Genomic DNA, 14,348 nt, shown 5'->3' with positions numbered 1-14,348 from the left:
TCAAATGCTTAGATGGGACACGGGTTGTTCATGTGGTGGGGCCTGAGCTCTTCAAATGCATCAGTGCGAGAAAGCAAGACTTGGGCTCCTGAATTGCTCCTCCAGGCACAGTTTAAATGTCTAACACTGATATCCAGGATTTGAAAAAATGGGTTCAACAGCATCTGTTTGCATACATTTACTGAATTAGCACATATTAAAAGCAGTTCCTCACAATACAAGCATGGGGTTTGTAGAGGCACTACACTAAGCAATGCCAGTGTTTGAACGGCGATTGTTACCTGATGCAGACCTGTCCATTAATAGGCACTGCTTTCATAAGCAGACAGCATGACCGATCTTAATGCAGTGATGCCAGTCTGTATCTGCCCAGTGCCTGCTTTACTAGAGATGCTCAAGGTAACAATCAAATACAACATCCTATATGAAATATGTAAATAATGGTAGATGTGAGCTTTTGCATCTGTGATTTGCAAACACAAACTGGGCCTTCTATACTGAACTATTAATCTTCACATGACCATTATCCCAACTGTTGGGTAGCATAGCTACTCTGAATCAGGCAGCTCAATGTCTGCTCCTCACAGATCAGGAGAGACTGCACCCCAACGTGCAGACACCTCACAGACAGGTAACCCATCCTGGAACTGAAACCAGAGCCCTGGAGCTGTGAAACTGTTGCCTCCCTGCATTGAACATCCCCTAAAAAAAAACAAGCATCACACGCTTTATTTGACATAACAGGATTTTATTCACCTGTTAAGTGAACTGCATACATGATCAGTTTGGCAGCAATGCATTTATCAGAAGGCACTTGAGTCCTACTGTGAGAGACCCTGCTCGGTTCCTTAAGTGGGATACTAAAGCATGTCAAGCTTCATCTCCCAGAAAGCTCGCTCGCACTTATTGGCTTGTTTCTCAGCTTTTCTGTCAAAACATTTGATGATGGCCTGGGCCAACATATTACCCACAACAAGAAAAGTACAGTGAAACTCTCAAAAGCGTTTGGAATTTATTTTTCCACCAATGTGCTGGAAAACCCCAGAGGAAAGGTCTGTCACGGCCAACAGAACAGTAAAAGTGCACTGCAGCATGACGCGTGTCTATTGCTTTCGTCAGGCTGCGAAGGATTTAGGCGCTGATTTTGTCTTTTAAATTAAAAAGTGTTTCACCCAAACGAAAGGTGTTTTGCAGCACTCGAGATTCACGAAGGCCCCCTTTTTAAGGGAAGACCGTTCAGGTCCCCCTAACAGGTAACAGTAAAACAAATTGCAGCAAATGTTAAAGGGGGCAGCCGGAGCTGAGCCAGGGCTGCTTGGAAGAGTACAACCTGCTCCAGTTTTGCGCAAACAAAAAAAAACCTCAGCCCTTCTGCTGGTTGCAAAACACTGGAGAAGTGTCAAGAGCTTTGGTGCAGCATACATTTGTATATAAGATCTTTAAAAGAACAGATGAGGAATAAAATTCTCGTTTTCACACTAGAGGGAAAACTGAACCTTGCCAACGAGGCCAGGCAGCTGTGGTGAAATCCTGCACTCTCTCCGGCCGGCTGCAGGAGCATGAACTGCAGGACAGGAGAAGCCCCTTAAAAACTGGTCTCGTTCATCCTGGGCTTGGGCCCAGCCGAGGTGGCGGGCGACCCGGCGCTGGGCGAGGCGCCGGCAGCCTCTCCGGCCTCCTTCGGCTGGCGGGGGGCGGTGGGTGGTGGAGCCCTGGCCGCCGGGGAGGGGGTCTTCCGTAGGGGGGCCGAGGAGAGGGGGGGGGTCCTCGTGGCCAGCCTGGCCTCCAGATCGCTGGAGGCCGCCAGGCTCCTCCGGGCGTCCATGTTGGCGTAATCGGTGCTCTTGGCCCGCTCCTGGCAGCGTTCCACGAAGCTGCCCCGCCTGGGCGCCGGCAGGGGGTCCCACCTCTCCGGCCTCCTGGCGCGGGCCTCGGCGCTGTGCGGGCTGCCTGCGCTGCTCAGGGAGGCCTGGCTGATGGCTACCTGGGGGTGCACGGCCAGCCCAGCCCCCCCGGCGCCCAGGGGCTTGCTCAGGGCCGCGGGAGGGGGCTGGCGCGGGAGCGTGCCCAGGAGGGGGCCGAAGCCTCTTGCGCCCCGATCCCGGGAAGTGTCGCTCGACTGAGACTGGAGGCTGCCGAGAAGAAACCCCACAAAAAAAACCTTGATGGATGTCCTCATCAGAGAAGAAGCACCAAAACGGAGCTAGCCAGAACAGACATCTGTACGCGTCTTCAGCAGTTGTGATTGTAAGATGACTACATGATCAGTTTTTAACATTCACTTTCTACTTGTGTACAACACCAAGCACTGTGTTCTGTGAATTGCTGGTGTTAATCTCAAAAGTGCTCCAACACATATTTGGAGTGAGGGTTTAAATTCATTTACTGCATGTGAAACCTGAAACAGACAGTGATGCAACACGCCTCCCCCTTGCGGGGCTGCTGTATTCTCTGTGCCGCTGGGGCACGTGGCCCCATGCCGGGGGGCCCAGCCCGAGAGCTGAGGGACCTACCTGCAGGTGGAGGCGCGGGGGTTGGCAGTGTGGGCGAAGGAGGCAGCGGGGCTTATGTCCGGCGTGCGGGTCAGCGCCAGGTCACACTGGTCCAGCAGCCGGAGGAGCTCCTCCTCCGTGGGGCCACCGGAAGCTACAACACCAAGCCGGGAGAGAAGGCATCAGACTGCTGCATTCCTGGGGCTCTCAGGCCCAGCTGGGGTGCAGGGTCCAGCTCACGGAGCAATGGATCTGCCCCCTGACGCTGTACCGTCTGCCTCCCAGGGCTGTTATCTCTGACATCTTAACTCCTCTGTACAGGAAATGAACCCCAATTTTAATGTATACTGAGAGGTATTAAAAACGCATCAGATGAGGACTGGATCCAGTCTATTTAGTGTTTTTAAAAGTCTAGACGTATAATTGCTGTGTTTCAGCACCGCATTGCTCCTTTAATTTAAAAATGCATTGCAGTGTGACTCAGCGTCCTGATCAGAGTTTAAAACGTGTACCGTTATGCTTTCCTCTGTCGGTAAAATTCCAGTTTAATGAAAAACGAAGTGTTTGGAACCGGGGTTTAGAACAGTTTTCTGTTCGCACACTGCTACAGAAGCTCGTTCTAGAGTTGGTGGTGATGCGGAGTAAATGGCTCATATAGTGTGGTGTGTTTTTAATAGAGCTTTGAGGACAAAAGCACTTAACAGCTCGGTTCCCCATCTTATTGGCAGGAGAGCATCACCATGTCCCATGTCACCATACTGGCTTGCAAGTTCTGTTCCGGAGGAAAAGCGCCACCTACTGGCCTACCAACACCACTACAGATGCAATGTTCTCAAAGTCTCCTTTTTTCTGTTGAGTAAATACATACCATATATATCACTCGTCCAGCAGCTACGTCACCCTGAAACTCACAATTAGCAGCCCACTGCAGCTCAGCGGCTGTGAGCCTGGCCAGTACCTGGATGGGAGACCCCCTGGGAAAGCTGAGGTTGCTGCCAGAAGAGGTTAGTGGGGCCAGTAGGGGGCGCTCACCCTGCGGTCTGTCTGGGTCGTAATGCCCCATTACAGTGACGGGAGCATTATACTGTAAAAAAGGCTCTGTCCTTCAGATGAGAAGCACTGTAAAACTGAGGTCCTGACACCCAGTGGTCATTTAAAATCCCAGGATGTGTCTCAAAAATAGTAGGGGTGTTACCCCAGTGTTCCGGCCAAATTTCCTATTGGCCTCAAACCATCATGGCCTCCTAATAATCCCCCTCTCTGAACTGGCTTCATCACTTTGCTCTCCTCCTCACTGAGAGCTGGTGTGTGGGGAGAGTACTGGTGCACTATGGCTGCCATCGCATCACCCAGGTTGGGGTACACACTGGTGGTGGTGGAGGGGATCCCCATTACCTGTAAAGCAGTTTGAATGGAGTGTCCAGAAAAGCGCGATATTATTATTTGAAACATTGTGTATGGCACCCCTGCCTCTCTGCCAGCTGTGGCTGTACATCTGGTGTGTCTAGATCAGCGACTCCGCCCACCCTTGGTGTCGGTCCGGCCGGCGACCTCCATGGCGGTGGTCAGGTCCCACATCTGGATGCTGCCGTTGGCGTGGCCGGTGAACAGGTAGCGGCGTGGCCGCGAGCCGATGCGGCTGGAGCCCTCGCACTCGTGCACCACGAAGGCCGTGATGGCCGTGCCATCCACCGAGCGCACCTCGCAGACCCTGGGGGAGACGGGTCCGAAACGGACCGGAGACCGCGCATTGAAATGCCCTGCTCAGTGGAAGGCACTGGATAGCAGTTTCACTTCGAGCTATACGTACAGTGAACACAATGTCAGAATCAGCCACCAAATAACACGCTGGGCCTCCCCGAGCAGCAGGAGTAGCCTGAAAGGGGGGTCTGGTGGTGTCCTGCGTGGTTTGGAAATATCATCGGACCCATCCCATCGGAAAGTGTGAGAACCCACCGGTCTGTCCTGGGCAGGAATGTGTTCACTCTGTGGGATCCTACCAGTGTCTTCCTTGTAGGCCAGGATACACCCTGCAGACTGGCGGGTGTACAGGTAATTGAGCCTAAGAGCAGCCACAGGTGAGAAGAGGCCATTCGGCTGTTGTAGCCCATGTGGTAGTTACTAGCTAATTAATCTGAAGCTCTCAGCCAGACATTTTTTAGAAAGAAGCCTGGGTGTTCAACAAAGTGGGTGAGTAACCTGTTCCATACTCCCACAACCCTTTGTGTAAAGTGCCTCCTTTTCTCGACATTAAATGCACTTCTATTTGTCCCTTTCAGAGGCTGCTACAAGCCATTGTAATTCCCTGGCTCTTCAGATATCCCATACGTGTTTTGCTTTTTCATATCCATCTGGATATTTCCGGACATGTTCACTGGCTACAACAGTAGGAGCCACAACTGAATAACGTGTTGGGCGCCTCAGAGCGACAGGGGCTGTCCCGACGGGATGTGGGTGTGCAGTGTTGCCGAGACCCTCGCGGCAGGAGGGCGTGGGTGCGAGGAGCTCGCTGCCTGTTCCACCCATGCTGAGTAGCACTGAGTGCTGGGGGCCCAGTCCGAGAGCAACAAGCAGGGGAAGAAAAGGAGACGCCAGTTCACCTTTTGCCATTGGAAGACAGCCGGGCGTAGACCTTGTCAGTGTCCGGCACCACCCTCTGGATGAAAACCTGCTGGTCGTCTCGCTCCCCGTAGGGCCCTGCAACCGAAAAGCACAGCCTGTTGGGGTCCTAGCAGTGCCAGCGGAAACTGCACTCCTGCTGAGCTCCAGTGGGAACCAGATCTCCTTCCACATGCAAGCAATTCCTGACGCTCAGTCAGGTTAAATATAAGCATCTGCTCAGTGACTAGTAGGCAATTACGTATTGCAGTGGCTTTCGATGGGCCGGACAGAGAGAATGGCGCAGGATTAAACTGAATGCTGCCTTTCAGCACAGCCAGCTAGGGAGACCCGGCCAGCGAGCCTTCCAGTGTCCTGTTCTTTCAGGTGGTCCTGCTTTAAGGGACAAATACAGCAGATCCGAAGGAGCAAAGCGGACGTCCGCCACTCGCCTATATCTGTGCCCGCGCTGCAGCCTGCGTGCCCGTCGATGTCCTCCAGGGCCAGGATCTTAAAGGACGAGAGCGGCGTGGAGCCGGGCTGCGTGGAAATCATTCCTCGGAAACGGGTCACCGTCCAGGTGCGAACGTGGTTATTGTCGGCGCACACTGTCAAACCCAAAACACCGCACTGAATAGTCATTTAAATCCTTGCATTAGTAAGAAAACGATGCCTAGTATTTCTGTAGCACTTGACATCCTGGTGGCATCCCAGAATGCTTTGCATATAGCAAAGGACACTTCTTTAATCTCTGACGTGCAGATCCTACCTAGGTGATGCACCGCAGCTTTAGTTCGAATTGCACAAGAGCCTGCAGCCTGCAAGATCTGGAATGGACCACGCACTGCTATGCAATGGGACCTTCTCAGTTTCCTGAACAGGGAGAAGCCTACCTGAGGTCAGGTGTTTCTCAGACAGCATGATCTTGGTGACCGGGCTGCGGTGGACGGAGAAGGTCTGGAAGAGCTGAGGTCCAGAGCCCACAGTCTCGGGGTGCTGCACAATCACCCTCACCATGCCCGAACTGGTTCCATAGGCTATCTCGATCCAATTCCCACTGTCGCCTGCCAGGGCAAAGGCAAAGCACTGCTGACGACCCGAATCCGACTGGACCGACAGGAAACTTAAATCTAATCCAGGCGCTATCCCATAGGACTTCAGAGGGGCTCAGCCTGCAGTGACCTCACTCCTTCAACAGTTCTCACTCACCGATAAGGCACTATAAAGCCTGTAGCCGAATTGACGTGGAGTTCTGACAGGTGGTGGAGTCAAGTGAGCATTTGGATAGGTCTTTCAGTTTCCTGACTCCAGATTGGGCAGGTATAATAAAGGTATAACAAAATTAACAACCATATACTGTACTGTCCCCCGTGAGTAAACACCCCTTCTAGTCTGTTTACCACCCGGTGAGAGATCTGCCCGCAGTTGAATATTAAACCGATATCTGTTTTCACATACTGCTGCAACTTGACATGCAAACACCTGTAGATTTCTTAGATCTGGTTCTGAAAACCGAAATCCCAAGAGAAACCAAAATGTAAATAACTTCTGTGTGAATAAAAAAATGGGATCTGAACACAAATTGTTTGGGGAGGGGGTGGATACCCAGTAGAACATGGAAGTGTACATTATTGAATTTGTCTCTGCTTGTTGCCTGCAGACATCGCACACGTAAATTCTGAAGGAAGGAGGACATACTTGTTTTGGGCGTGAGGTAGACACTGAGGGCAGTAATGGCATCTTCTGAGGGGTCACGGTAGAGCTCAGTCACCAGGAGGTCATTGTCTTTCATTCTCAGGGGAAACTTCTGCACATCTGGTGGGAGCGAAAGCAGACCTCAGTTCCTCCATGAAACGTTTTCAGGCCAATACCAATTACACTTAAACAGAATAATCCCTCGCAGTTCCTTTTCGGCTTTGTTTTATAAAAGAAAAGTTTTGATACTGGAAAAATAGAATTATACTGTACCTATTGTTACCTAAAGAGAGCCACAAGCCTCTTGCTTGAATTCAACATGGTGTTACAGCTCTGTCAAATGGAGTACGAATCTGTAAAAGGGTTTAATTTTGTTGCAGAATCTTCAACCAGGCCCACACAGAACCTGACTTACCTATATAGTAAATCGATCCATTATTGCATCCCAAAAGGAGAAAAGAACCAGCTGTGTCATAGCTATTAATGGGAACGACGTCTTGGTTCTAAAAATGCAAGGGGAAAAAATCAACACATTATACAGTACAAAGCAGTTCCATTATGCTGTCTCAATATCCATGCGAACTGTTGGCTGTTTGTAGTTTGTAAGAGATCTAACTGCAATGGGTCACTTTGAGGAAGCTAACTGGAAAAGAAGCAACCGAGAGCTCATCAGGCTGGCAGCTTTCTATGATGCTTGGATACGATATAGTTGGATATGAAAGAGAATTGAGGATGTCAGGCTCAGGCCGGGATGGACTCGCATCCTGCTGTTGCCAGGGCAACACCATCATTCACACCAGTTCACGGCCTTCCCCCGGACCCCGCGCGCACGAGATCGGACACCTCTCGATTCGTCCAACAACCTGTCAATCAGGCAGTCCATCAAGGCCTCAGTCAGCTCATTAGCCTGGCTGTTTAAAGACAGCTTTCTGCGCTGATCAGTGCTCTGACAGCGATCTAACTAGCGATCACTCTGGCCAAGACATAGAAGAACGTTTTCTTCCCCAAATCCTCAGAGCACTGTTTCAGCAGACGCTTGCCATCATCTCTGCCTGCTAGCTCCAGCCTCCTGTAGACTCAATCCGCTAACCGCTTCCCTTAATTTTCTCCAGTATTCCACTGTCATGTTCAAAGGCACTTCCGTCTTCGCCTTCTTCACTGCTGCCAGCGAGGCAGCGTTTTCCTCCACCCTTCGCCCACCCTTCTACATATTCCTGTCACCAGCCTTTCCCAATCTGCCTGCTTCGCCTCTCCCTGATCACGACACGCAGCCGTTCTCTTTCCGAGCTGCTCCGACAAGCCTAGAGAGCCTCCCCTAGTCTTGCGCTTGGACTTCCGCCAGCCATTGCACTGCAGCGTAACAGAGGAACGTTTAGTTCTGTTCTCATGCTGCACCAAAAGCAGGTCTGTCTTGTCAATTTGGTTGCTGGCATTTTGACAAGCCAGCAATCGGTTGAATCTCATAATAATTGCTAATAATGGCTTACAGTTACACAGTGCTTTTCTGGACACTCCACCACCAGTGTGCAGCATCCACCTGGATTGATTAGGAAAATGATTGATTTTCCTAATGATTAGGAAAGCCTGCTTAGCCCTTTTTTCTCCTGTTCGTACCTGCCAGTGTTTGGTCACCGCGTTCCACACGCCCACTTTCCCCGTGTGGCTGGTGGCGATCAGCTGGTTCCCCACGAAGAAGAGGGCCTCCACAGGAACGTTCAGGCTGAACACACCTGGGAGGGACCAAGCGTACGTCTTCGATCAGAGGTCACACCACTCACTTCGTACCTTCACTTTAATTAAACGGTATCGAGGAACGAGTCTACTCTTCAGTCTCAGAAAGAAGAAACCTTTATGGGCAAATCTGAGAACAAAGGGCAATATTTTTAAGACTAAGTCCACATGAGATCAAAACCCTAACCCATCTGGTCATCTCCAAGTTTAAAGTAATGCTTGAAAGAGCCTTTCTGATTCATGGTTTTTTTTATTCCTACTGGACACCCACGAACAAAGCACAGGTTTGTGAGTGACAAAGATCTCGAAGATGTGCCTTCATCTTCTTTCGGGATCGTGGACAACGGGGAGGCAAAGGGAAATCTCACTTGGCGCAAGAATGGCCCTAGTCCGCCGGCGGCTCACCGATCTCGCTGCCGTTGCCATCCGGTTGGATGGCCCACAGGATGATCTCGTTGCAGGACGCCACGGCCACCATCTTGTCGTTGTCGCCCAGGGAGCCGCCCATCACCCTGGCGTTGAGGGCCACCCTCTCGATCACCCAGTCGAGCCGCGGGCTGGTGAACACCTGCTGCCACCCGGAGAACTCCTTCACCCTGGCCCCCACCCGCAACGAGAACACACTCCTGTGACGCCGAGCACCTCGAGCGCCGTCTTTGTCGCATCAGGGCTATTGACGTTTTGTTTACTGACGCATGAAAGTGCTGGCTAGTGTGAGCCTGTGACACTCTGGAAAGCCTCTGGTACCTGCATATTCAATAGGACACTTCCAAAGCTAAAGAAATTACTATTTTTAAAGGGTGAATTTTGTACTAATGGAAATGTTTTTAAAAGTGAGTAAGCATTGGTTTGTCAAAAGCAGCCATTGTATGATGGAATTAATCCACTTCTGGTTGTGAACTGCACTGGTATGCAGCCCTACCTCCGATGCAATCCCAGCACAATACCTGGCCTGTCATGCATTACGCTGAGCTTTTCACAACTCTCAAAAAGCTGTACAACAGGACACACAATTGTCATTTATATGACGGAAGTATGAAAAGAAAAGCAAAGCAAAGAAAACTGCCCTGAGACACTCGAGAGTAAAAAGGAATTATACAAAGTTTTAGTTATCAGCCGGATTCATCTGACCACAAAAGATTTGGGCAGCGAGCAGTTCTTTGATTTTAAAAGAAATTAAAAGATGTTTTTAAAAGCCACGCGTGATACCAGGTCAGGGTAAAGAAGCTGGTTCTCGGAGAACAGAATAATGCGTGTACTGGCTCTTACCTGTAGCAAACCACAAACTGGGCGTAAGCTACAGCAATCCAGTTATGATGGCCACACACTATGCGGACCATTCCAGGATCGACGGACTGCCCTGGAGAACGGAAAAGGAATTGTCTTGGGAATAGAGCAGTGCACAAACGGGACTGAAGTGTGCTCACATGACGTGATTGAATGTGACTCCCTGATGGGGAAATAACCACAGGTGAACTGGTGCCAGTGGTAAGGCTACTGCGTACTGCCATAACTCAGCATACCATTGGCTGGAAGCCACTGCTCTAGATGAGCCTTACCAGGAGGCCTCTCCTCCAGCATTTTTCCCAGAATCCCTGCGTTGCCCAGATTGGGTGGCATGGTGTTGCTTCTCCTGACTGGCACCCTCTCCGTGGGACCTGGGCGCCCGCTGACAAACTGTGGGCCCGCCACACTATGCCTGTTCCTCCTCTTGGCCGGGTACACTGTAGGGTGGGAGGGAAGGAGACGGAGAAGAGCTCAAGAGAGCTCAAGGCAAGCATGACAAAATGCAAAGGTCAGACCTCCTGAAGCCTGGCAGAGGTTTCACCCACTGGCATGGTACCAGCCTTCTGCATGAGGCTCAATAACCAGGCTGCTTGTCTTAGCGAGGCTTTAGTTATTCACCATCTGCACCTGTTCCTCATGCTGAGAGGTCTTTCCAAACCTCAGGTGACCTGCCATACCGTGTGTGTCCAACTTCCTGCAGACCAATCAAAATCAACACTGGGATGCCCTCTCAACCTGAATTCTGTGTCTCAAGTAAACTAGAAGGCAAAAGCAAGGCCTGACTATAGGAAGATGCTCGGCTCACCAAACGTGAGAATCCAAAACCAGAGTCTGACAACGCTTCTTACCCGGGGAAGGCAGGTATCCATTGAATAGGACCGTCCCGCAGGAAGACGTATCCAGCTCATCGCACAGCTGCAGCTTCCAAACTGGGAAAAGAATAGAGCAACAGGAAAGGAGCTATGGCTTTCCGAAACTCCAGAATCTTTCTACCCACGGAAAACTCCTGAAAGTCTTACCCAGAGGAGCGATTCCATAAAACTCGGCCTCGTGCATCAACATGCGCACGTTGATAGACCTGTGAAGACAGGTAAGCCAGGTCAGCGGCAGTGTAATAACAGTTTTTACAAATTGCCGATTGTTTCTCTAAGTGCTTCCCTTACCCCTGTCCCCAGATATAGCTCAGACGTCAATTGATACAGAACACATATCTGCGCACACATGTGAAAATGACCAGTCTCCAACATGGAGCTCATACAGCTGCTGCCCAACTAAGCACAAAATTGAACAAGCACATGCCCCTGTGTCTGGTGCGCTTCACAGCCCAATTCTCTCCTGCTTAAATATCTGCAGGACCTGCCCTTTTTAAATAGGATATCCCAGGCAGCTCCTGACCGAAGCACCATTCTTTCCGAGCTGGCCTCCCTGCATCAGCCATCATTCATCCATCTGCTTACCTCCTCCAAACCTCCGCAGCTCACTAAGCATTCTCTCTGCCTTGATAGCCCCTCTGTTTCTTGGGGTCTGACTCACCTCTTCTCTCTACTGATACATCTTGCAGTTTCTGGCAGTCTCTCATTGGAACTTCAATGCACTGAAACCGTACTGCTAGTTGTCTCTGAAAACTGTTTTACAGCCTTTAGTATTTGAATATTTTAAGCTGCTAGCTTTGTTCACGGTGCTGTGTGATATGAATGGCTTTCATACCACAGTATTTTTTTAGGGGTGTTACCCCAGTGCCCTGGCCAAACTTCCCTCGGCCTTTACCAATCATGGCCTCCTAATAACCCATGAATTGGCTTCATCACTCTGTTCTCCTCCCCACTGAGAGCTGGTGTCTGGGGAGCAGACTGGGGCACTCTGGCTGCCATCGCTTTAACCAGGTGGGGGGTACATACTGGTGGTGGTGGAGGGGATCCCCATTACCTGTAAAGCGGTTTGAGTGGAGTGTCCAGAAAAGCACAGTATAAGTGCAAGGTATATTATTATTAACATCAACATAAATGTTCATCAGGTCATTAACAATAAGTCACTATGGAGCTTGACAAATAAATACCGATATCTTGACCAAGGTTTACACAAGGCTGAGATTTGTAAGTTGGGAGTGGAAGTATTCCAGGAAAAGTGAATTTCAATATGGCCAGCCTCTGAACGCATGGTTTATTTTTTAAATCTACGGGACACTGAAATGCAAAAAGAGACAATGCAGATCTAAGACGCTACGCTGAGCCCAGAGATGTTACAAAGACACACAAAGACTCAATGCACTGTACCCTGGATGTAGTTCTTTGGTGCGAAGGAAGTTGAGAATTGGGGCGAAGAGGCATGGGTCCCTATCAATAAAAATCTAAAAGACACAAACAAAATGAGTGATTACATTAATCTTGTGGTGCAAAAACACAAAAACAAAGATTCACAGCTAGTGGAAACACCTAATCATATTTTCAGGGCGATTATAAAATGCATTACTTACTGCTCCAGTTTCATCTTTGAGGGTTGAAATTCGGCCACTCAGAAGACTGATTTAAAAATACAGACACAAAACAAACATGTTAAGAAACATTCAGAAGTCTCCCAGTCTTCTCCAACACGTTTCACAGATCTCAATATGCACCAACCTTGAAAAAAAGGAATCAGGCACCCATGTCAGAGTCTGTCTTGATGTGCTGAACCTGAAAATTAGAAGTGAAAGTTAATACTGGGGCAGATATAATTTTGCAACACTGACACATACCAATGTGTTTGCTCAAAGATGCCAACAGCAGTGTCATGTGGGATCTGAACTCATGATGAAGCACTTGAGAAGTCCAGACCCCTATCCGCTGCTCCACACTACAGATGTTGACCACACACTACACCTAGACTTCATAATTCCCAGAGGGGAAGGGTATTAATTTTGACAGTTGCTTGCTCCAGGCTCATGGGTTCAGTCCCATGACGACAGGCACCTTTACTTTCATGGAAATGATTCAGGTGGGAATCTTTTGGAGTTTCTGGGACAACCAGTTCAATTACCTCTTTGGTGCTCTGTCTCATCCTTAAACAGGATGAATGATACAAGAAACTATGTATTTCTGTAGCAGGAAACCACAGTAGTCCCCATACATGGAATTAAGCAAGATGCTTTGATGTTAGCTGAATTTTCATTGTTATCCATCCCTCGGTCAAAAGGTTCACCATAACACAATTCATGACATTCAAGTACTAGTTGCAGTTTGTGCAGTGCGTCTTGAATAAAGCGAGTAAAAAACATTATGTATGATCACAACCACGTTCAGGATTGCATTGTGTACTCCTGTCGACAAGGTCGAAATTTTACCGAGACTTGTCAAATCGTCGGAAATGCATTGAAGGTGTTGCTAAGATTTCGATTTCTGTCATTTCCGTCAAATCCTCATTTCCTTTTGTTTTACAGCCAATACAAATGACAAATGTTTTGACACGTTTTTTTCACGTCCAGGATCGAATCAAAATATCCCGCTATAAGAAACAAAGCTTTTTTTTTCTTAGACTTGTGAAATCGTTTTTAATGATGCTCGAGAGGTCGTTATGAGGTAGTTCAATGAAGATAGGGTGTTCTCTGGAATTCCAAACTTCTCTTAAACTAGATCTTGAGAAGCTACCGGTAATTAAATTAGCTGATCTGCTGTTACCGACGCCAGAGACTATACAGTATTCGTGCAACAAACACTATATCAGATATGTATTGCATCTCCTCCGAGACAAAATTCTCTGATCTGAGATGTACTCTCTGATCAGAGAACGGAGATCACATTTTTATTTTACCTTTTTCCTCCCACGTTCAGATGGACGATTTCCCCTGTTCTCGTCAGGCTGGCCATATCAGACTAGTCGCTAAGCGACATCGCCCCTGATTCACTTTTTTATATATATATATTAATATCTAGGCGTGCTGCTACCGGTGGGTGCTCAAACTTCAACTTGATCTGCAAAATGTTTCTTTGACCCACTTCCTGAAACATTCATTTTAAAATCCCTTCCCCTGCACTCGTCAGCGATTGGCGAGCCGGAGAGACCAAGCTTCTGCGCTACTGGCTCCGGCGCGCTGTCATTCAAAGTGCTCTCGCCACGCTTGTGTCTGTCCTTCCCTGTTTCAGAAACAGGGAAATGGTTGTCGTCCACACGCCTTCCCCTGTGCGATTTGACCCACCCGCTCCGCCCAAGAAAGTATCCTTATTATTGCAATACTGCTCAGCTCATACGTGCTATTAATTCTGGGCAGTACACTGCAGGAACGGAGAAATTCTTACCAAAAATTGTTTGGCGCCAGAGTGCGTATTGATCATGACGCTACAGTCTGCCTTCTGTGCAGAAGGGTTATAATAATCCAAATACGGATTGTTGCAGCGTATGCCTTTAGATATGGGGAAGGGTGTTTCTGTAATTACTGAGTGTCTCTTTCAGTGAATCGCAGGGAATCTTGGTCTCTGCTTCTTATTGATAGGGGACATCCCATCCTCCTGTTCGGCAGCGCCAAAGCCCAGAGCACAGCTGCCCCGCCTGGCCAATGCTAGCGATCCGAGT

At 49.2% G+C, this 14,348-nt stretch overlaps 1 protein-coding gene across 1 annotated transcript; it reads right to left on the bottom strand.

Annotated features, from left to right (window-relative positions):
- Positions 1-727: 727 nt before the first annotated feature.
- shkbp1 (SH3KBP1 binding protein 1) lies at positions 728-13,795 on the bottom strand. Its single transcript, XM_006627642.3, has 18 exons — positions 13,590-13,795; positions 12,422-12,475; positions 12,277-12,322; positions 12,077-12,150; positions 10,823-10,881; positions 10,652-10,732; positions 10,076-10,240; positions 9,786-9,876; positions 8,922-9,112; positions 8,400-8,515; positions 7,201-7,288; positions 6,789-6,905; positions 5,984-6,154; positions 5,543-5,698; positions 5,093-5,189; positions 4,019-4,203; positions 2,514-2,646; positions 728-2,132 (listed from the first exon to the last, which is right to left on the bottom strand). Exons 1-18 carry the CDS (start codon positions 13,643-13,645, stop codon positions 1,586-1,588), a joined length of 2,427 nt encoding a protein of 808 aa, XP_006627705.1. The 5' UTR covers positions 13,646-13,795; the 3' UTR covers positions 728-1,585.
- Positions 13,796-14,348: the final 553 nt, after the last annotated feature.

The sequence above is a fragment of the Lepisosteus oculatus genome, chromosome 3 (genome assembly GCF_040954835.1).
Source record: "Lepisosteus oculatus isolate fLepOcu1 chromosome 3, fLepOcu1.hap2, whole genome shotgun sequence".
Taxonomy (NCBI): domain Eukaryota; kingdom Metazoa; phylum Chordata; class Actinopteri; order Semionotiformes; family Lepisosteidae; genus Lepisosteus; species Lepisosteus oculatus.
The sequence above is the reverse complement of the archived record's forward strand: the minus strand, read 5'-3'. Positions and strand labels throughout refer to the sequence as shown.